Genomic DNA, 21,277 nt, shown 5'->3' on the forward strand with positions numbered 1-21,277 from the left:
GGATCCGGGTGTCCGAACAGTGGTGACTGAGGGAATCTAGGGTCGCGCCATGCCCGAAGGCGAAGAGACGCTGGACCTGCCAGCGTGGAACCGCGCCCCGGACCCAGCTTGGGGTCCCCAGCACAGGTGGGTACTCTCCCAGGCAGCAGACGTCTGGTCGCCTTCTGGATTCCAGCGTCACCTCCTTCCGGAATATCCCCCGCCGAGGTGTCCCTGCGCCCACACCTGGCCCCTATTTTGCCTCGTGCCCCGGCTCGCAGCCACGTAGAATTGTCCTTCGTGACAGCGCCCTGGGTCGCCCAGCACTGAAGGAAGTCAGCGGCTTCGGGTGGGGACGAGGGGGCGTGGCGGGAGGACAGGGCCACGTGTAGCGACCAGGGCGCACCCAGCGGCCTTTCCGCAAAGTCCCGTGGCTGAGATTAGAGCGCTGGCTGGACTAGTAAGAGGCTTTGGTTCCCTAAGGCTTCCTTTTGGGGACCATTGTCCCGCACGGCGGGAAATGGATGCGCAGTGGACCCACTTTCTAGCTCCTCCAGTCCCCAGAGCCCTGGAAAGTTCTGACGGAGGAGCGCTGGCACTGCAACTGATGGTTTTTCCAGGCAAGAGACCCGGAGAGACAGAGACAGAGAGAGAGAGAGAGAGAGAGAGAGATGGGATGTTTTCACGAGTTTTGTTTTTTGGCTTATTTGTTTGTTTGTGTTTCTTTCCCGGAGACAGGACTCTGAAAAGATCCTGGTTGGCTCTACCTTAGAGTTCTTGCTACCTCGGACAAGCTAATGCTAACTGCTTGCACTTAGTTAAAAATAAGGCTGATTTTTTTTTTTTGCCTTCCGGAACAGACAGGCCTTTTCTTAGGTGGGAGGGTTGCGGTGTGGTCAACCCTGGTTTCCTCAGCTCTCTGAAAAGGCGTTCAGTTAAGCCAGGTGGCCCTGCCAAGCCACCTCTCCTGAATTTGAATGTCTGCAGCAGCGCAATTGAGCCGGGAAGGGAAGTGAGGACAAAGTGGCCTTTGGCTCCTGCTTGTTGCTCTTAAAACAAATAGCGGTGGGTTGTTAAAGTTTTCTAAGGTAGCAAGGAGCCATGAGCAGCCTCTGCCTTCCCAGCAGGGTGCTCTCAGGGCCAGCAAGGAAAACTGAGTCCTGGGGGAATTTGTCTGTGACGGCTACTGGAGTGGATAATTTTCTGCAAGGGTAGCATAGATTTCTCAGGCCTTCAAAAGACCAGTTTTGAACTATAAAACCATGTTGGTGAGACTGGAGAGATGTTTTCTTGCAAGCTCAAGGAATGCTGTTGGAGCCGGGTAAAAACACTTGGTGGTGTAATCGATCCTAATGAAGGCAGGAGGACCCCCAAAGTTCACAGCCAGTCAGTCAGCCCTAACTTCATAGCTCCAGGCCAGTGAGAGACCCTTTCTCAAAGGAGGTCTGTGTTGTTCCTGAGGATGACTCCCACAGCTGCCCCCACATTCGAAATACGTGTGTACACATAGGTGCATACATGAATACACATTCATCCATTAAAAGAAAACATTGGAGCAACTTTGAAGAACTGAGAAGAGTTGTGAATGACCCACCCAAATGTCTAATGCCATGCAATCTGCAAGCTGCATCTTTGATAGCAGAGGTTATTTTTAATAGGCCACTTGGCACCTACTCTTCTGTCTTGTCCCTGAATTACAGTCCTAAAAACTGAGGAGCAAATGCCTCTGGGATATGTACTCACTGTCTTCTGGCCTGGAGAACGGTGGTGTTTATGTTAGGTGTGATACTTAACTTTCAGTTTTATTTTTATTTGACTTTCGTTTTTCCTTCAGGGCTTAAATGATTTTTTTTTTAAACACGTATTCTGTGCTGTCCGAAGCGTGCATTGCTAAAGGACAGAGACTTGCACATGCATGGAAACCACTTCTGGAGGCTTGTAGATGTGACATATACCATAGGCAGGTGCACTGCTGTCCCATACTGGTGGGAAGGAGAAGTGAGGTGTTGCCGGAGGTGAGGGAACTGCCCATGGATGCAAATTCTGATGTTCTGTGTACAAGGGACCAAGCACACAGCTCTCTCTGGAAGTGAACACAAACTTTGCTACTCACGAAGTTCATGATGTTCTCAGCCAACAGCACACATCTGGGGAGGTTGGATGGGTTGTCTGTTTTGAACCTGGATTCTGTAGGATGTGTGCTCATCTTCCTCTGTAAGTCCTAGGAGACATTCAATGCTGGCACACCTTTCCCATTCAGCAAAACTTTCCTGAGCCAGGTCCTACGGCCAGGGTCTGTCTAAAAGCAGGCACCTTTCCTGTAACCTCCTATATGAAGAGTTTCAGACTCTCTTCTCAAGAAGGATGATTTTTATTAAACAAAAAAAAAAAAAAAAAAGAAAAAGTAACAACCCTGATGTCTGCCAACAAAGCCAGAAGACTCGGGACACGTTTTGAACAAAACTGAATGTCAGAAAAGAATAGACTTAGAGCTCACCTCTCTGCTCAGTAGCTTCCCTGCCACTGGCACGAAACTCAAATTAAGACTGTTTCTGAAACCTAGTGGAAAAAAAATCACCACCAACAACCAGGCGGCTCCTTGTGGTTATGGTTTGTGAGTAACAACAGTCGCCAAAGAAAACCAATTTGGCCCTAAGAACTGAAGTGAGCTGCTCTCTTCGTCTGGGGCTTGGCATTTAAGGTCTGAATATTACTTCTGAAGTGTGAAATGACTCTTCAGAGCACCTCCCATCCCATATGGAGAAAAGCAACTTTATTTCCAAAAGTGTTTTCTGTTAGTTATTATTTATTTTAATTTCTCTCTCTCTCTCTCTCTCTCTCTCTCTCTCTCTCTGAATGTATGTATGTATGTATGTATGTATGTATGTATGTATGCATGCTGAGTGTATAAGTGCCCATAGAGGCCAGAAGGGGGCTTCTCACCCCTTGGGGCTAGAGTAACATGTGGTTGTGAGCTGCCTGAAGGGAATGCCAGAACCCATCCTCAGGGCCTCTGGAATAGCAGCAAACACCTCTAACCTCAGAGCCACTGCTGCAGTCCCAGACACTAACAAAAGCAGAACACAGCACTCTATTTGGCCTGGAGCACTCTGTTTGGCCTGGAGCACTCTGTTTGGCATGGAGCACTCTGTTGGTGTGGAGCACTCTGTTGGTGTGGAGCACTCTGTTGGTGTGGAGCACTCTATTTGGCATGGAGCACTCTGTTTGGCATGGAGTACTCTGTTGGTGTGGAGCACTCTGTTGGTGTGGAGCACTCTGTTTGGCATGGAGTACTCTGTTGGTGTGGAGCACTCTGTTGGTGTGGAGCACTCTGTTGGTGTGGAGTACTCTGTTGGTGTGGAGCACTCTGTTGGTATGGAGCACTCTGTTTGGCATGGAGCACTCTGTTTGGCATGGAGCACTCTGTTGGTGTGGAGCACTCTGTTGGTGTGGAGCACTCTGTTTGGCATGGAGTACTTTGTTGGTGTGGAGCACTCTGTTGGTGTGGAGTACTCTGTTTGGCATGGAGCACTCTGTTGGTGTGGAGCACTCTGTTTGGCATGGAGTACTCTGTTGGTGTGGAGCACTCTGTTTGGCATGGAGCACTCTATTTGGCATGGAGCACTCTGTTGGTGTGGAGCACTCTGTTGGTGTGGAGCACTCTGGCATGGAGTACTCTGTTTGGCATGGAGAACTCTGTTGGTGTGGAGCACTCTGTTGGTGTGGAGCACTCTATTGGTGTGGAGTACTCTGTTGGTGTGGAGCACTCTGTTGGTGTGGAGCACTCTGTTGGTGTGGAGCACTCTGTTGGTGTGGAGCACTCTGTTGGTGTGGAGCACTCTATTGGTGTGGAGTACTCTGTTGGTGTGGAGTACTCTGTTGGTGTGGAGCATTCTGTTGGCGTGGAGCACTCTGTTTGGCGTGGAGTACTCTGTTTGGCGTGGAGTACTCTGTTGGTGTGGAGCACTCTGTTGGTGTGGAGCACTCTATTGGTGTGGAGTACTCTGTTGGTGTGGAGCATTCTGTTGGCATGGAGCACTCTGTTTGGCGTGGAGTACTCTGTTGGTGTGGAGCACTCTGTTGGTGTGGAGCACTCTATTTGGCATGGAGCACTCTGTTGGTGTGGAGCACTCTGTTTGTCATGGAGCACTCTGTTTGTCATGGAGCACTCTGTTGGTGTGGGGCACTCTGTTGGTGTGAAGCACTCTGTTGGTGTGGAGCACTCTGTTGGTGTGGGGCACTCTGTTTGGCATGGAGCACGTGTCGATGTGTGCTCATTTGCTTCTGCAGTCATTTGCATTTCCCCTCTGAAGTCTTTTTGGACCCTTCAGCTGCAGAACCTCTGTTCTGTTTTGACCTCCATCCCGGCTCTTTCTACCCCAGAGGGAGAGCCTGCTTTGTAGGCACAGGGGGTCCAATTCCTTTCCTCTCAGATGGCTGTCTTCACCTCTTCTCTTTCAAAAGTTGTCTTTACTTTTTCTCTCTTTGAAATACATCTCCATGACTTCTGGAACATTGTCGTTGATGTCCTAACTGTTGAAGACCCTTGGTTTAAATAATGGGCATTTAGGCATTTAGAAGAAAACTGTATTGTCCATCCCGGCTAGAGAGATTGACTAGAGATTTACCTGTGGCCCACCAAGAGACTCAGGAGCACAGTGTGTGACAGCTTATTGCTAACTGAGGTAAACTAGGCATCCTGACACTTTTTTTTCATTTTTTAAAATCTTTATTAACTTGAGTATTTCTTATTTACATTTCGATTGTTATTCCCCTTCCCGGTTTCCAGACCAACATCCACTTAACCCCTCCCCATCCCCCCTTCTATATGGGCTTCCCCTCCTCATCCTCCCCCCATTACCACCCTCCCCCCAACAATCCCATTCACTGGGGGTTCAGTCTTGGCAGGACCAAGGGCTTCCCCTTCCACTGGTGCCCTTACTAGGCTATTCATTGCTACCTATGAGGTTGGAGCCCAGGGTCAGTCCATGTATAGTCTTTGGGTAGTGGCTTAGTCCCTGGAAGCTCTGGTTGGTTGGCATTGCTGTTCATATGGGGTCTCAAGCCCCTTCAAGCTCTTTCAGTCCTTTCTCTGATTCCTTCAATGGGGGTCCCGTTCTCAGTTCAGTGCATTGCTGCTGGCATTCACCTATGTATTTGCTGTATTCTGGGTGTGTCTCTCAGGAGAGATCTACATCCGGTTCCTGTCAGCCTGCACTTCTTTGCTTCATCCATTTTATCTAGTTTGGCAGCTGTATATGTATGGGCCACATGTAGGGCAGGCTCTGGATGGGTGTTCCTTCTGCCTCTGTTCTAAACTTTGCCTTCCTATTCCCTGCCAAGGGTATTCTTGTTCCCCCTTTTAAAGAAGGAGTGAAGCATTCACATTTTGATCATCCCTCTTGAGTTTCATGTGTTCTGTGCATCTAGGGTAATTCAAGCATTTGGGCTAATAGCCACTTATCAATGAGTGCATACCATGTGTGTTTTTCTGTGATTGGGTTACCTCACTCAGGATGATATTTTCCAGTTCCATCCATTTGCCTACGAATTTCATAAAGTCATTGTTTTTGATAGCTGAGTAATATTCCATTGTGTAGATGTACCACATTTTCTGTATCCATTCCTCTGTTGAAGGGCATCTGGGTTCTTTCCAGCTTCTGGCTATTATAAATAAGGCTGCAGTGAACATAGTGGAGCATGTGTCATTTTTATATGTTGGGGCATCTTTTGGGTATATGCCCAAGAGAGGTATAGCTGGATCCTCAGGCAGTTCAATGTCCAACTTTCTGAGGAATCTCCAGACTGATTTCCAGAATGGTTGTATCAGTCTGCAACCCCACCAACAATGGAGGAGTGTTCCTCTTTCACCGCATCCTTGCCAGCATTTCCTGTCACCTGAGTTTTTGATCTTAGCCATTCTCACTGGTGTGAGGTGAAATCTCAGGGTTGTTTTGATTTGCATTTCCCTTATGACTAAAGATGTTGAACATTTCTTTAGGTGTTTCTCAGCCATTCGGCATTCCTCAGCTGTGAATTCTTTGTTTAGCTCTGAACTCCATTTTTTAATAGCATCCTGACACTTATTTGTAACTAATTTTACAAGAGAGCCATCAGCTGGACACTGGGATCAGCTACTTGTTGAAAATTTAGGAAAGAGAAGACAGTCTGGGCACACCATCATTTCAGCCTGCAGCATCCTAGGCTGCTCAGCTTTCAAGGCCTGTGGTGCTGACAAGACGCAACTCCCTCTTCCTGTGGGCCCCAGAGGGCCGATTCTTCCTGACATTTTCAAAAGGAGTGTGGCTCCTTGAGAAGAGGCACTTGGAGGCGCGTGGCTGTACTTCTGATTTCGGTAGTCTGAGGCAAGAGGGAGGGCAGGGCTGGCTTCATAGGAAGTCAGTGACACAGCTGTCTTCAGGGAAATTCCTGAAAATTCTTCATGTTCATCTTCTGTGAGAGCACCAACCGTAAGGAGAAGCCCTTTAGTCTTCCTCCAGGGCTCTTCCTGGGATTGGAGCGACCATGAGGTTCATCTTCTCAGAAACATACTAAAGGGAACCAGGCCTTATTATTATTATTATTATTATTATTATTATTATTATTATTATCATTAAATAACCTCCTTGACTTGGACCACAGCTAACTTCTCTTAGAAGACCGGGAATCCACCTAATTCACAAGGAACTTAGATCATAATAAGAAATGGAGTGAAAAAGTGTGTGGTAGCTCCTAGGAGGGAGCCAAAGTTTTCATCTGCTGGACCGGCCATCTGACACTCAGTGCTGGGGACCACGTGGCCACCGTTGTGGGAACCCCCGGTGGCCCCTTCAGACTTACCTTCCCTGACTCTGTCCTCCCGCTCAGCAGGCATGAAATACAGGCAAAGGAGTGCTTAGTTCCCTGATATGCATCAGACACCTTTATTTTAACTTGCAATAGTAACTAATTCTCATGTTAATCACCAACACTGAAGAAATCATGAAGAAAATCAATATCACCTGGGAAACATTGCCTGGATGCGCACTGCTCTTTTTAGATTTTGTTTCCTAGCTCTAGATGTTTTAAAATGTTGAAATATGAACATAAAACTTACTTAAAACAGAATATTATACTATATTTGTCTTATAATTTTTAAAATGTAGCAACGTAACCGGCATTTTCAGGTTTTTACACACACAAGTCTGATTGCACTGAATATTTTTATAGTCCTCTTAATAGATCGCTATTTTAAAATTTGCAGAAAAATCCATAGAACCTTGGTCCTTGATCACACAAATGCTCATAGATAGAGTGACTTTTAATACTTTCATTTCTTCTGCGTCCCTTGTGTTTGATAACTGGGGGCTGGGTTGGACTTCTGACAACCTGGTTGCCACAGGATTTTAGGGAGTAAATGCCCATCTGCTTTTCAGACCCTTTGCCTGCCTGTGGCTGTGTCTTTTTCTCACATTCTTGCTTGTGAGCCTAGCTTTTAACGGCTGAGCCATCTCTCCACTCTGAGCTCTCTTTTTCTTGTTAATAGTTTGGGCTATGAGTAACCTAGTAACTAACAGCAGTAAACCTCAGGCTTCTTCAATATCATGCAGACTTTCTCTGAGTTTGCCATTTGACTCTGCTTGTGAGTGTGTGTGTGTGTGTGTGTGTGTGTGTGTGTGTGTGTGCACATTTGCATATATGTGTGTAGCCCCACTGTGGACATCAGATGTCTTCCTCAGCTGCTCTGTGATTTTTACTTATTGAGGCTGAGTCTCATTAAAACCGGACCAGTTCAGTTCATTTCTCTAGTTAGCCAGCTCCTGCCCTGGATCTCCTACTTCTGCTTCCAGAGAGCTGGGATTACAGAGGCCTCTCACATCTGCCTGGCTTTGACATGCTTCTGGGAATCTGAACACTGGCCCACTTCCTCAAATCTGAACACTGTCCCATTTCCTCAGCAAGCACTTTATCCCTGAGCTCTCTCTCCAGCCTGCTGCCTTTTATTACTTTTTGACTCATATGTCACCTGCTTCTATCACTCATGTCCGAGCCTTCTGAGCCTTGTTGTACTTAGAATGACACATCAAAAATACATACATACACATACACATATACGTACATCATATACATATATCTATATCATATATACAAATATACATATACATATAATCATATACATACACACATATCATACACATACATCATACATATCATATATGTTGTATGCATCATATACACACACAATACATATATATGTGTGTGTGTATATATATACATATATATACATATATATATATATATATATATGGTTCAGCTACTGATTTTATTTTTTTAACGTACCTATTTTTTTTCTATTTTCATATTTCATTTCTGGAGGCAGTCTTTGGCCCAAAGCACGGGCCACAGTGGTAATGATTTATCAAGTTGATTTTTATAAAAAAAAATCAGGATTAGCGAATAAAATAAAGTAGCATTTCTACCAGTGAACCGGGCACCTAAACTACCCAGAACCTTCTGAACATATTGGCCTTATTATTTCACTCAGTTCAGTCTAACATTTTCAGCTTTCTATTGTTGGTATTGATGTTTCTGTTGCTACGATTTGATTTTCAAGGACACCGACTGAGGAAAAGTTTATATGGCCAGAGTGGTGGCCTCAGGTGGTCTGATGTGGGTTGGCAGATACAGTGGAGCAGGGCTCGAGGAAGCTCTCACAGGAAAGCGAGTTGTGCCACTGGGTTGGAGGAGGATAAAGGTATACAATAAGAAACAGAAGCACCATTGCAGTAATGTGGGCACAAGTAGCAAAGCCTCCCTCGCTGTAATCTCAGCCTTTGGGAGGTGGAGACAGGAGGAGCTCTAATTCAAAACCTGCCTGGTAACAGGGTGAGTTTAAGGCTAGTGTGGGTAACCTAGGCTCGTGAGACCCTATGTGGGAATAAAAAGTAAAAGGAGGGTTTCGACTACAGCCTAGCTAGTGGGAGAGCTCTGACTTACCACATTCAAGGTTCAAGGTCCAGTGTCAAGTCCTGCAAGGAAAAAGCCCAAAGGCCAGTCTTACAAGGTGACAAGTGAACCGAGAAAGGACAAGAAAGACCCAGGTGTGCAAAGAGCTCAGAAACAGCAAGCGTAAACCCGTAAGTCAGGGGAATGTTCCAGAGCTGGGAGTGACTCCACGGTGCAGTGAGGAAGCAGAGGGAGTGTGGGAAGTGGGCTAGAGTCTTGTGAGCAAGGCCAGGAAGTGGTAGGAGGGTCCATGCTAGTTCTGAGAGGAGGAGAAAGTCCCAGAGGGGGTTGTAGCTGGAAACCAAACCAAATGGGCTGTCACCACTTTAGAGGTGACTGAGTCAGTCCGAAGTCTTGCTCTGTAGCTGAGATGTGGGGCCCTGGGAAGCCACCCCTCTCATCAGGTAAGAGAAAAGGGCCCAGAGCAGAGAGGCTGCAGGAGGAGCTGGGCTGAGGAAAGACTTGACAGATGGGACCTGAGAGGGATGTTTCTCAGCACTGTCACCTCTAACTGACACCCTGGCGCCCACTGCAAACCTCATGCTAATTAGGCCATGTCCAGGGCCTATGGCCCAAGTGGCTCTCCTGTGGAACTGACAGGGAACCACAGAATTGCCTGGATGACTATCACAGGTGGCTGCACTGAGAAGGCAGGAGGCAGAAGGAGGATCGGTTTGGGGATTCTTATAGATATGTGGATGGAATTTCCAGAAAGGAGTAGGTAAGGGAATGGAGCGGGGTGGGGGGTGAGAAAGGGGTAGAGAGGGAGGGAGAGAGAGAGGTGGTGGAGGGGAGTTGAGAGAGGCAAGGGAGAAGGGAGAGACATAGGTGGGGGAGGGGACGAGGAGAGAAAGTGGGGGAGGGAGGAAGGGAGAGAGGTGGTGGTGGGGAACTGAGAAGAGAGAGTTAGGGGAGGGAGGGAGAGAGGTGGTGGAGGGAGAACTAAGAGAGAGAGGTAGAGGTGGAGGAGAGAGAGAGGGAGAGAGGGAGAGGGAGGGAGGGAGAGAGAGAGAGAGAGAGAGAGAGAGAGAGAGAGAGAGGGAGGAAGGGAGTTGAGAGAAGCAGGGGAGTGGGGAGAGAGATAGGTGGGGGAGGGGGAACTGAGAGAAAGAGGTAGAGGTGGAAGAGGGAAGGAGGGAGAAAGGGAGAGAGAGAGGGAGAGAAGGAGAGAGGGAGAGAGAGGGAGAGAGAGAGAGAGAGAGAGAGAGAGAGAGAGAGAGAGGGAGAGAGAAGTCCCATCAAGTGCATAGTGTTGACATCACAGGACTGGATAAATTCTCTAGAGGAAATGACAGGGTAAGAGAAGAGCCACTGGAGTAAGCCCTGGCATTTACATGTCAGACAGAAGAGGAGCAGCAAGGAGGCTGAGGTAGCCTGGTGACATGTGAAGAAAGGAAACAAAAAATCCCGAAATGTTCCAGAAGTTGAGGGAAGGGCTGTGCCACAGGCAGGCAGTTAGCTGTGTCAGATGCTGCTCAGCCAGCAAGCCACTGCTTAGCAGTACTGGGGAATCCGCAGGGGGTTTGCTCTGAGCTTTATGAACAAGGGACCAGGGACTAGTTGTATGGGCTCTAATTTACTGTGGCCAGTGTAAGTTACAGTGCATCACGGCAGGGAAGTCAAGGCAGCAGGAATCTGAGGAAGATGTGGCGTCCTCACATGGATTCACAGCTAGGAACAGAAAGATGAATGCTGACATTTCCCTCTCTGCCTCCATTTTGTTCAGCCCAGGGAACAGTGACAGCCACGTTCAGAGCAGGGTCTCCCCACCTCAGTGAACTCACAGGCACACTGAGGATTCTCTCCTGGGTTGTTCTAGACCGTGTGACCTGTGGTCTCCTTTCCTCTCAGTTTGATCACACCAGAGCAGGGAAGCCTCCTGAATTTATGCATCTAGGTATTTTGCCAGGATTTTACATATTTTCCAAAGAAGATATGAGAACTCAACATTTGCCCTCCATCCCTGATCATTCTATTGGCCATCAGTCCCCAAGAAATGCTAACCTGGGTATCGAGAAAGAGTAACAGTTGAGTCTCAGTGAAAATCGGATTTTTGTATTAGGTTCAAACTACCCAACTTGACTCCCTGGTAGCAGGAGGAGATAACCACAGGCCACTTCTCATCCAGGTCTGTCATTAGAATCACCTGTCACTCCTGTCAGGCAGAGTAACGGTCACCCAAGTGCAAGTTCAAAGCAATAGCAGCCTGGAGTGGCTGTATCTTTGCCAGCAAGATGCCATCGTTGTACCCGGTATATGCATGTTTCAGAAGCAAAGGTCAAGCACCTTTGTCTCAGTCCTACGGTGAAACTTAAGGTTATGATCTCACTATGGTTAAACATCATTGGTAATTGTTTTCCAAAGCTTCGGGTTTCCACATACTTGGTTTGACAAAACCTTAGTCATATGATGACCCTAAGCCCAACCATCACGTGGTCTCAATTGCTTACGGAAGGGAAGATATTCTCATTAACCAGCCCAACTGTGGCCTTCTCCCTTCTTCTTCCCAACCCTGGACCAGACTCAGGTTTCTCCTCCACCCATCTCTAGTACTTGTTTGACCCCTAGTCTGACTGAGTTTCTATTCTATTCCATATCTTTTTTTGATGCATATAGATACTGTCTCACCCCCCCCCCCCCGCCTTCCCCACCTTTGGTAATTTGGTCTTCAACCGTGTTATTTAGTAAGCTTATAAAGTTTCAGGAGATAAGAATATGACTTAGTAAGTGCTTGTTATACAATCATGAGCACCATCTTTAGAATCTGTGCTAAAACAAACAAACAAACAAACAAACGGAAAAACAAAAGTCAGGGTTGTGGTAGCTCCTGCCTGAGATCCTAGGGCAGGGGAGGTCCTTAGGACTCTCTGGCCAGCTAGCCTAGTCTAATCTGTGAGCTCCAGATTCAGGGAGAAAGCTAGCTCCTCCTCCTCTTCCTTGTCCCTCCTCCTCCTCCTCCTTTTCCTCCTCCTCCTCCCTCCTCCTCCTCCTCCTCTACTCCTCTGTCCCTCCTCCCTCCTCTCCTCCTCTTCCTCTTCTTCCCCTCCTCCTCCTCACCTTCATCAGTGATGGCGGCATAAGGGAGACGCCTGATGTCAGCCTCTGGCTTCCATGTGTTTATGGATACATGTGCACTCACGTATATAAGCATGTGCGAATCATGCACTTCCTTTGGCTTGGCTGGACTAATACTTTGCAAATGCTGTAGTCATTCTGAGTTCTGATCTGTTTTTTTTGCTTGTTTGTTTGTGTTTTTGTTTGTTTGTTTTTGTTTTTTGGGGTTTTTTTTTTTTTTTTTTGCAGCATAAGTGCATGGCTGCGGCAGTTGATGAGATGTTGTCATCAGACATGCACGGATTCCCACTTAGTGTCAGAGTTGTTCTTACCTCCCCTGATGTAAAGAGTTTGTCCTTTTCTGAGCCGTTGCTGGCTGTGTCTGTGGTGGGAGTTGTGGCATCTCTCCTGTATTCTCACCCAGTGAGTTTGTGCTTGGGGAAGGAGTGAGTGCAGTTTTCAGGTCTCTTGCTCCATCCCTCGGCCGGCGTTCCCCATCACAACGCCTGTGGAATGAATGAATGATTTTGTCCTAAGGGATTACCTGCTTTCTCTCTTCCTGGCCAGAGTCCTAAGGATCTTCAGTTTTTCTGTCCCTTTGGTTTGCACCCCTTTATTGTTGCTATAGCAACATGCTGTGTACTGATGCCTTCACCTACCCGGCAGCCCCAGGCAAAACTGGGAAGAGGGAAGATGAACAATCAGGGAAATTTCAATAATTTACACATTTAAACTTTTCCTTTGAGATACAAGAATTTTTGAACCCAAATATTATCTACTTTTCTCCAAAATTTCTTTAGATATTTAAAATCTGAATGAAATGGATTTTTAAAAGCTATCATATCTCGATCATTTATTATGTCAACTAACATTTTCCTCTGTATTTTCATTATCCAAGCAACCGGTCTCACCCTGCTGATGCTTTCCTGTATTCTGCAGATTGCATGGTTTTGGGGAGGGGGAGCTTTTTCCGGAGAGTTTTCTTCCTGGTAATCCTTCCCAGTGTTAGAAACATCTTAACAGTTGAGTTAGTTAAGCAACCAGTCTGAAAGGTCACTGTAGTTCAGACAAATCTTGGTGAGTTTCACTTTTGGGCTTTGATACTTTTTATTATCTTGGTTTTTCAAAAGCCTTGTTGCTTTTGCTCTCTTTTTTCTGGCTCTGCCTGAGGCTACTATGCTAGTGTGTGTGTGTGTGTGTGTGTGTGTGTGTGTGTGAGAGAGAGAGAGAGAGAGAGAGAGAGAGAGAGACAGAGAGAGACAGAGAGCAGAGACAGAGACACAAAGAGAGACACAGAGAGAGGCAGAGAGACACAGAGACAGAGAGAAAGATAGAGAGACAGACAGACAGACACGCAGACACACACACACACAGAGACAGAGACAGAGGTGTGTTCTATGTTTTGTGCGTGCCTCTCTCTGTTTCCCTGGAAATGAGATTACAGCGTGCTGGCATTTCCCGTAGGTTCTAGGAAATCAGATTCAGTTCCTGCTTACAAGGCAATCACTTTACTGAGCTATATCTCCCTAGCTCTCAGGGCTTCTTACTAAAGGGTCTTGGGATAACGGTAATACCAGCTATCAGGTCTTGAACACTGAGTGGCTAGGGATGGGAAGGAATCAGGAGCAGACATTGCTGGATGTCTCTTGCAGCTGCTGGGCTGCAGTGCATACCCCTCTGCTCCAGGATGTACATCAATATAGCTCCCGACAAGTCTTAATTGTACTTCTGCCTTCCACATCTTCAGTGGCCTGAGCTCTAGAAGGCACAGAAGTGTCGCCAGCAGAAGCTGGCTCTCCAGATGTTCACTTGACCAAACACTTCGTGTGTTTACTACTCTTCATGCAAAAACAAGCTTGGGTTCAGAATTTCTTACACAATCAATCAATCTCTCTCTCTCTCTCTCTCTCTCTCTCTCTCTCTCTCTCTCTCTCTCTCCCCCTCTTCCCCCCTTCTGTGTGTGTGAAGGCTTCTCCATACATCAGGATTCTAAGGATTCAGAACATCTTTTCACATTTACTAAATGAAAAGCTTATCATGAATATAAGGGTGGATCATTTAGTGCTTGTCTTAGTCAGGGTTTCATTGCTGTGACGAGACGCCATGACCATGGCAACTCTTATAAAGGCAAACGTCTAATTGGGGCTGGCTTACAGTTTCCGAGGTTCAGTCCATAATCATCATGGCAGAAAGCAAGGCAGCATGCAGGCAGACACGGTGCTGGAGGAACCAAGGTGGCGAGGAGGAGACTCTCTGCATAGGCAGAGCTTGAGCACTAGGTCAATCCCCCAACCCCACCCCCCAACCCCCTCAGTGACTCACTTCCTCCAACAAGGCCACACCTACTCCAGCAGGGCCACACCTCCTAATAGTGCCACTTCCCATGGGTCAAGCATATTCAAATCACCACAAGAGCTAAAGTGATGGTGGCTGACTAAAATTATCACTCACACAGGCATCTTCTTGGGGTTCTAAAGCTCCTTTCTGAGGATGCTGTTCTCAGGCTCAGGGAAGATGATCCATTCTTATAAGTGGGTCCCTCCTCCTCCCCAGTCAGGTGCCCTTGCAGCATTGACACCCGTGTATTATGATGGAGCTCTCCTTACATTCTGCACCCCTCACCTTGAAGTCAGAACTTTGTGCCTGGAATCATGGGTAAACCACAGTGCAGCCCTTGCTTGCCTGCTTAATTATGATGTGCTCATAAGTCTGTCCTGATGGAGCTCAAGCATGTGACCTTCAGGGACCCTACTCAGCTCCATGTCCTGTCCCAAGCACCAGACCACAGAGTAAGTGCTCCATCAGTCAGGAAGGCCAACTAAGGAGCTGCCTGTAGCAGGCTCAAGGCAAACACATATGTAAATTCTTTCTTGAGGTATAGCTCAGACTGGCCTGAAACTTGCTGTGTAGCTCAGGTTGGCCTAGAAGTCCTTCAAATCCTCTTGTCTCAGCTTGTGGAGTGCTCAGACTATAGATACGATTCACAACGTCCAGCTTTGTCTTTTAAAATGAGACTCGTTTAGTAGCTGGTTTCTCACTTTTAAAAGTTATTTTGTTTATTAAAGTTTATCTTATAGGCGTTTTACCCATGTTGTATGGCAAGCTAGGCTACTCTCTTTTTCTTTTCACTTTATTTTTATGTGGATGGGTGTTTTACCTGCTGTGCACCACATGTTTGCAAGTGCCTAGGAGAGAGCTTTGGATCTGATCTCCTAGAGCTGAAGACAGGCAGTTGATAGCAACATACGGGTGCTTGGAATTGAACTTGGGTCCCCTGGAGAAGCAGTCAGTGACGTTAACCACTGAGCCACCTCTCTAGTCTCAACAAGGCTCTTTTCCAAGATATCCAGTTCTGGTGCACACAGTTGTGCGTGCTTGGTTTCTGCTGCATTCTAAGGTCTTTTGTTATCTTATTACCACTGGTCTGGGTATGTTTAAAGAGGTGCTGGTCATAGCTTACGATTTACACATTATATTGTCCCAAGTCCCCAGAAGCACAAAGGGAAGTTCTAGTTTGAAACCTCCAGATTCAAGCAACCCCACACTTTGAAGTACCCTAGTCACCTAGGTCTGAGTTCCACTGGTCTGATTTACCGCTAGCATGTCTGAGGATGGGCTGGCGTTTTCATTTCCTCTTTACTTTGGAAATAGGATATGGAGTCAGTCTGGTCTGCGGGGTGGCCTTAGGAGTGGTTTCTCAGCCTATTTCCAGAGATGAAAGTGCTTTGGGGCACACATATGTGTGAGAGGAAACTCTGCTGTCAGCTCGTGGTGGGATCTGGCCTGAGCCCTAGTTTCTTGGTCCCCTATTATAAAAGTACCCCTTAAGTCCCAGAGTGTGAGCCTGGCAGTTGACATTGCTCTGGACATCTGGTGGATGCCCCCGGAGCTCTCGCTGTTAGACGGACCATTGGGTCTTTACGGGGTTTTCTCCATCCACCTTCAAGCAGTGTGGATTTCACATGGGGAGTGTTTTCTCCACCTCCCACCCTCATCTTCTTTCTCTACTCACTTTTCTCTCCCCTCCCTCTGTCTTTCCTTCCCTGTCTTCCTTCTTCTTCATTTCTTCATTTCTGGCAGGAGAATTCAAGCTAACCTAGTGTACCAATCTTAGATGCAAGATTTAAAAAAAAAAAAAAAAGAAAGAAAAATTACCAAATTAGAAGCAGAAAAACAGGACCACAAGACGGCTTAGCAGGTAAAGGCAGTTGCTGTGGAAGCCTGGCTCAATCCCACGTAAAGGTGGAAGGAGAGAACTGGCTCCATTCAGTTGTCCTCTGACTTCCCACACACACCACAGTGTTTATGTTCTGCCCCATCCTGCCTTTCTGAGCTTCCTTTAAAGTTGTTAGTCAAGGTAGATAACAGATCATAAGGCATGCAGGACGATGTTTAAATAGTCTCTGTAAGCAGATTTACAAGATTTACAACCCCCAGTTCCAAAACCTTCCTAAGGAATCCATTACTTGAGCAGTTTTCCTGTCCAGCAGCACTTACGCTTAAGACGTGCCCTACTTTAAGGGACGCAAGACACCAAGACTTAAGCTCGAGATGGATAGCTTCTGAGACAGTTGGAAAAAGGCGTGCTGGTGACACTTTTTCTGGTTCTTCTGACTTTCTGGGCTAGCTCCAGTCTCTGCAAACTCCTCCAGTGATGGTGAGAGTCCCTCCAGAAACTCCACAGACGGTGTTTTTCATCTATGATCTCTGATCTTTGTTGACTTGTCCAAACAGAAGTTTATCACAATAGTCCCACGGTGAGCATGCTGATAACATTCTACTGTGAAATCTATATGTTATTCTATTACGCTGTATGCATAGTATCCAAAGATCAATTTGTGCTACACATGTTCTATGTTCCATTATTAATAAAATTCATGTTTTTAGGTTTTAGGCAAAATGAAAATAGGGGCATTAATAGTTGCTATACTCCCAGCATGCTTTACACTCCTCAGTTTGAAGACTTAATTTAAAAATAAAATAATCCCCACGTGTCTCATCAGTTATGCTCTCAGTTGTTTGAACACATCTCATTGATTGTCTCTGGCCTCCGTGAATCATGTGTCCAGCATGAGTCTCGTGTTGACAAGCAAGTTGATCAAACTCTAGCTGGCCATGGCCAGAGAGCTGCTGTTCTAATTGTCTTGAGCCATTTACACCTTCAAAGTAAATCTCTCTTCTTTGCCAATTTCCTGCAGCTAAAAATGTGTCACCATCATGTCCATCCCCTGCAACTCTCTGCTAGAGTCTTGTAAGCATTGACAACATTCCTAAATGGCGGCTATAATCCTTGGAGTTATAGGCAAGGACCTGCTAGTTTTTCAGTAGTTTAATTCCACTGCCATGTATCAAATATCAGTCACTTCCAACCCAAAGTTCCTGATAGCGTCCCATCTTGATTGTATCAGTACAACACACTCACACACAGAGAAACTCTCACACGCCCATGCTCTTGGCCTCCCTTTCACTCACGCATTCTTCTAACTCCTTAGGAACAGGAGGCGTTGCACGTTAAGATGTGGGAAACAGCAGACAACACTTTTAATTCTGCTAGTAGGCATTTCGAGGGAACTGGGTGGTTATGCGCAAAGGCAGGTGGCAAAGGAGTGGAGTCCTTGTTCGGATTTCTAGGGACACGAGCTTCACTGGTCTGAGGGTTCTGTGTCTGTGGAACTAACGGAGTGAAGGATATGAACAGGAAGTGCAGGCCCGGAGTTTGTGAGAAGCAGGCTGTTCCGGGGTATTTAAAACCTGTCTTCTCTGGCAGAGCTGCAGTGGCGTCTCTTGATTCTGAGGTGAAGGAAGAGTGTCTGAGGGAAGACCTGAAGTTCTACTTCATGAGTCCCTGTGAGAAATACCGAGCCAGACGCCAGATCCCATGGAAACTGGCCTTGCAGATTTTGAAGATAGTCATGGTAACCACACAGGTAACTCACACCCTTACGCTTCCCCTCCAACTATCCTGTCCTTGCTTGTCGGTCGGCAAGACTCACACCACAGAAGTTCACGAATCTAAAACCAAACCTCTTCCAGAGGGCAGAGGGCAGGTCGAAGTTCAATTCAGATGACCTGGTTTTGATAAGGGATCATGAGGCCACATCTCCACAGGAGATATAAATGCCAGATAAGACAAGGTCCATGAGGAAGGGCCTTCTAAATCCCTCCATCCCCTGACCCACGTGAGGTTCACGAGCATCAAGGTGTTCTCAAAAAATCCTTCAGGCCTGATTTAAAATGTATTTGAAAGTCTTCAGATATAGAAAATGCTAATTTTTCTCTCGTACCTCTAGCATTGTGCTCAGGTAAAGACTAACTACTGGGTGCTCTCAAGAGTGGATGAACTTTACATTTGGACCTTGATTTAAGGTCGTCACCAGAGTAGGAATGGTCATTAGAGTTGTGTAGCTGTTGGTTGTGACACTGAACCCATCTATGGCAACTTCTCTGAGGGTGGTTACCTTGGAAACACGTGTCTAGACAAACAAAACAAACAGTACTGACGTGGGGGTCTTTGGGTCCACTGGTACATAATCTACTGGTACCATCAACCCAAAACTGTAAGGATGATTGTTCTGGAATATAATATAAAGGGTTTAAAGGACGCATCCGTCTTGGTACTAGAGAGCTTCTTCAGTAAGCGCAGTTGCAGCCTTACTCTGAGTTCATAACGGGGGGAGGGGTCATTGAGTTGATTGACACGCTGTTCCAGTTCATTCAGCTGCAAGAAAAGCAAGCCATGGGGCTGGAGAGACGGCTTAGAGATTCAGAGCACCGACTGCTCCTCCAGAGATCTGAGTTCAATTCCCAGCAACCACATGGTGGCTCACAACCATATCTTACTCTGGGCCTAGGGAACCTGAAACTCTCTTCTGGATTCTGTGGGTACCAGGCGTGCATGCTGTGCACAGACATACATTCAGGCAGAAACACTCATATACACTAATAGAATAAAACAAAGTAGAAATCATTGTTTAAAGAAAGGAGGAAAGGAAAGCAGTCACTTCAGAAGCAGCAAGACCAGCATCAGGGTGCGGTAAGGAAGATGGCTCTCTTACACTTGCCCATTCTTGGTTTTTGGATTTTAGTCTTGGTGACTTATAAGTTAGGGTCTTCTTTATTGTTAGTGTTCCTCAGAAGATGAAGAAATGATTTCGCTCATTATTTACCGGTTTTCTAATGTGCTTCGATTTTGATATTTTAATTTAGTTCTGTCACTAAAGTTGTAGCTCACATGGGCGTAAAAACAATGGCCGCCTTTAACTTGACTTCCTTAGTCTCGATGCTGCTATATCCCACCGACTTCCTCTTCAAAATGTCACCCACTCAAGCTTTCCCCAGGCTCAAGGCCCTTCTAGCATAGTCTCTTACCTCTGACTTAGATTTGTTTTAGTTTTTATTTAAGTGTCTATGTGTATGTACACGCATGGGCGCAGTACCTGGATAGACCAGAGGAGGCAGCAGATCTCCTGGAGCTGGCATTAAACCTGGTTGCCAGTTGCCCACTGTGGGTGCCATGAGCCAAACTCTGGTCCTCTGCAAAAGCAGCAAGTGCTCCTAGCCATTGAGTCCTGTTTCTATCTGCTCTGCTCTGCTCTCCGATTTAAACCACAGAAGAAACATGTCACTTGCAGGGCAGCGAATTGGAGACACACTGCAGGTGCCTTGTACAGCTGCCAATAGATCACAGGCTAGTGTTTGCCGTTATCAAACGTAAGGAGTTTTTCATAGGTGCCAACTCGGTTTATTCTCTCTGCTCCATAATTGTTCAGCTAGAATCCCCTTCTCATGGGTGAAGAAACTGGGACAAAAGGGTTCAACAATTCGCTTACAGCCCTTGCATTGGTTCCCTGAGGAGCTGGGACCTGAGCCGGGTGGGACTGTACTCCTGTTCTCTCCCACTGTCTTCTTCTGGATATAGGTTCTGTCTCCCAGATTCACAGGTAGGAAGGCTTCCTAGGTCAGTGACCCTGAAGAGATGAGAGGCATTTAGTCAGGGTTTCACAGCAGGAAACTTTAGGAAAAACAAACAAATAAACCAGTGGCTGTGCTCTGCAGTGATTTACGATCTCAGGAAAGCCCCTGTGTTCTCTCCTGAGGGTCAATCTTTCCATCACATCGCTGGTGCCAATCACACTGCAATCTCACTTTTACTGGGCACAGTATGTTTTCTCCTACATTGATTTTACAATGACTACATTTGCCAGGCTACATTTAACGAGCATTCTGTCTGTCTGTCTGCCCCCCGCCTCCCGTGTGTGTGATTCTTGTTCACAGCAAATCTTGAGATCTAGTTAGTGGCGTGCTTTTACTGGGCACAGTACGTTTTCTCCTACATGGATTTCATAATGACTGCATTTGCCAGACTACGTTTAACAAGCAGTGTGTGTGTGTGTGTGTGTGTGTGTGTGTGTGTGTGTGTGTGTGTGTGGTGTGTGTGTGTTTTGATTCTTGTTCTCAGCAAATCTTGATATCTAGTTAGTGGCACGCAGATGCATTTTCTTGCTGTCATTCTCTTTTTGAAAATAGTCATTTAGTTGACACCATCCTCCCTCACTTCTGCTGACTCCTGTCCTGTCAAGGCCTGAGACTACTATGCCACTTCCCGCTCAGGATCACGCTTCCTTAGAGAAGCTTTGGCAATTTTAGCCCTTCCCTGGTGAGGCTGGCCGGTGTATGAAGACATCAGTTTGTTCCAGGAACAAGAGAATCAGAAAATTTTCCTGTTTGTCGTTACAGAGAGAGAGGTTCCAGGCAGAGGTCACAACACCACCCTCTCAGCACCATGTTCATGGCTTTAAGTTTCAATGAGGCAGTGGCTTTAAATATCAACCAAGTGTATGCCCCACTCTTGGTCAGCTTGTCCATTCCCTGTCCATACACTTTGTGTTCTTCCTACTTCACTGTGACCTCGGGAAGGCAGCGTCAAATTTCCCCGCATCTAGAGTCAGCGGGCAGTGTTGGGCAGAGTGTGGCAAGGAGGGTGAGAGAATGAACAGGCTTCAGTGTCAGGCAGATGTGACACTTCTAGAGGCTTTCTAGATGGCCCTGCCTGAGTCTGTGTCCCAACTTCAGGTTGTATATGTGTACAGTGGTGTTTCAACCAGCACTGGGCTCTGTTTGACAGTGACAGTTGGGTCTTCATTCCCTCTCTGATTCTACGGTGCTACAATAAAAGGGGGGGGGAGCTTCTTCCTCTTGGAGTCCAGTGTAATGGAAGTGACAATGCATTATATATATATATATATATATATATATATGT

The 21,277-nt window shown here is 46.6% G+C and overlaps 1 protein-coding gene across 2 annotated transcripts in view; it reads left to right on the top strand.

Annotated features, from left to right (window-relative positions):
- The window catches only part of Mcoln2 (mucolipin TRP cation channel 2), a 48,880-nt gene continuing 27,603 nt past the window's right edge, over window positions 1-21,277 (top strand). Inside the window, 2 exon segments of one of the 2 annotated variants that reach the window (NM_001039005.1) lie at window positions 1-126; window positions 17,786-17,945. In NM_001039005.1, coding sequence (NP_001034094.1) covers window positions 50-126; window positions 17,786-17,945 — 237 coding nt within the window. In that variant the 5' untranslated portion in view covers window positions 1-49. 2 annotated transcript variants of the gene reach the window in all.

Source organism: Rattus norvegicus, chromosome 2 (genome assembly GCF_036323735.1).
Source record: "Rattus norvegicus strain BN/NHsdMcwi chromosome 2, GRCr8, whole genome shotgun sequence".
NCBI lineage: Eukaryota > Metazoa > Chordata > Mammalia > Rodentia > Muridae > Rattus > Rattus norvegicus.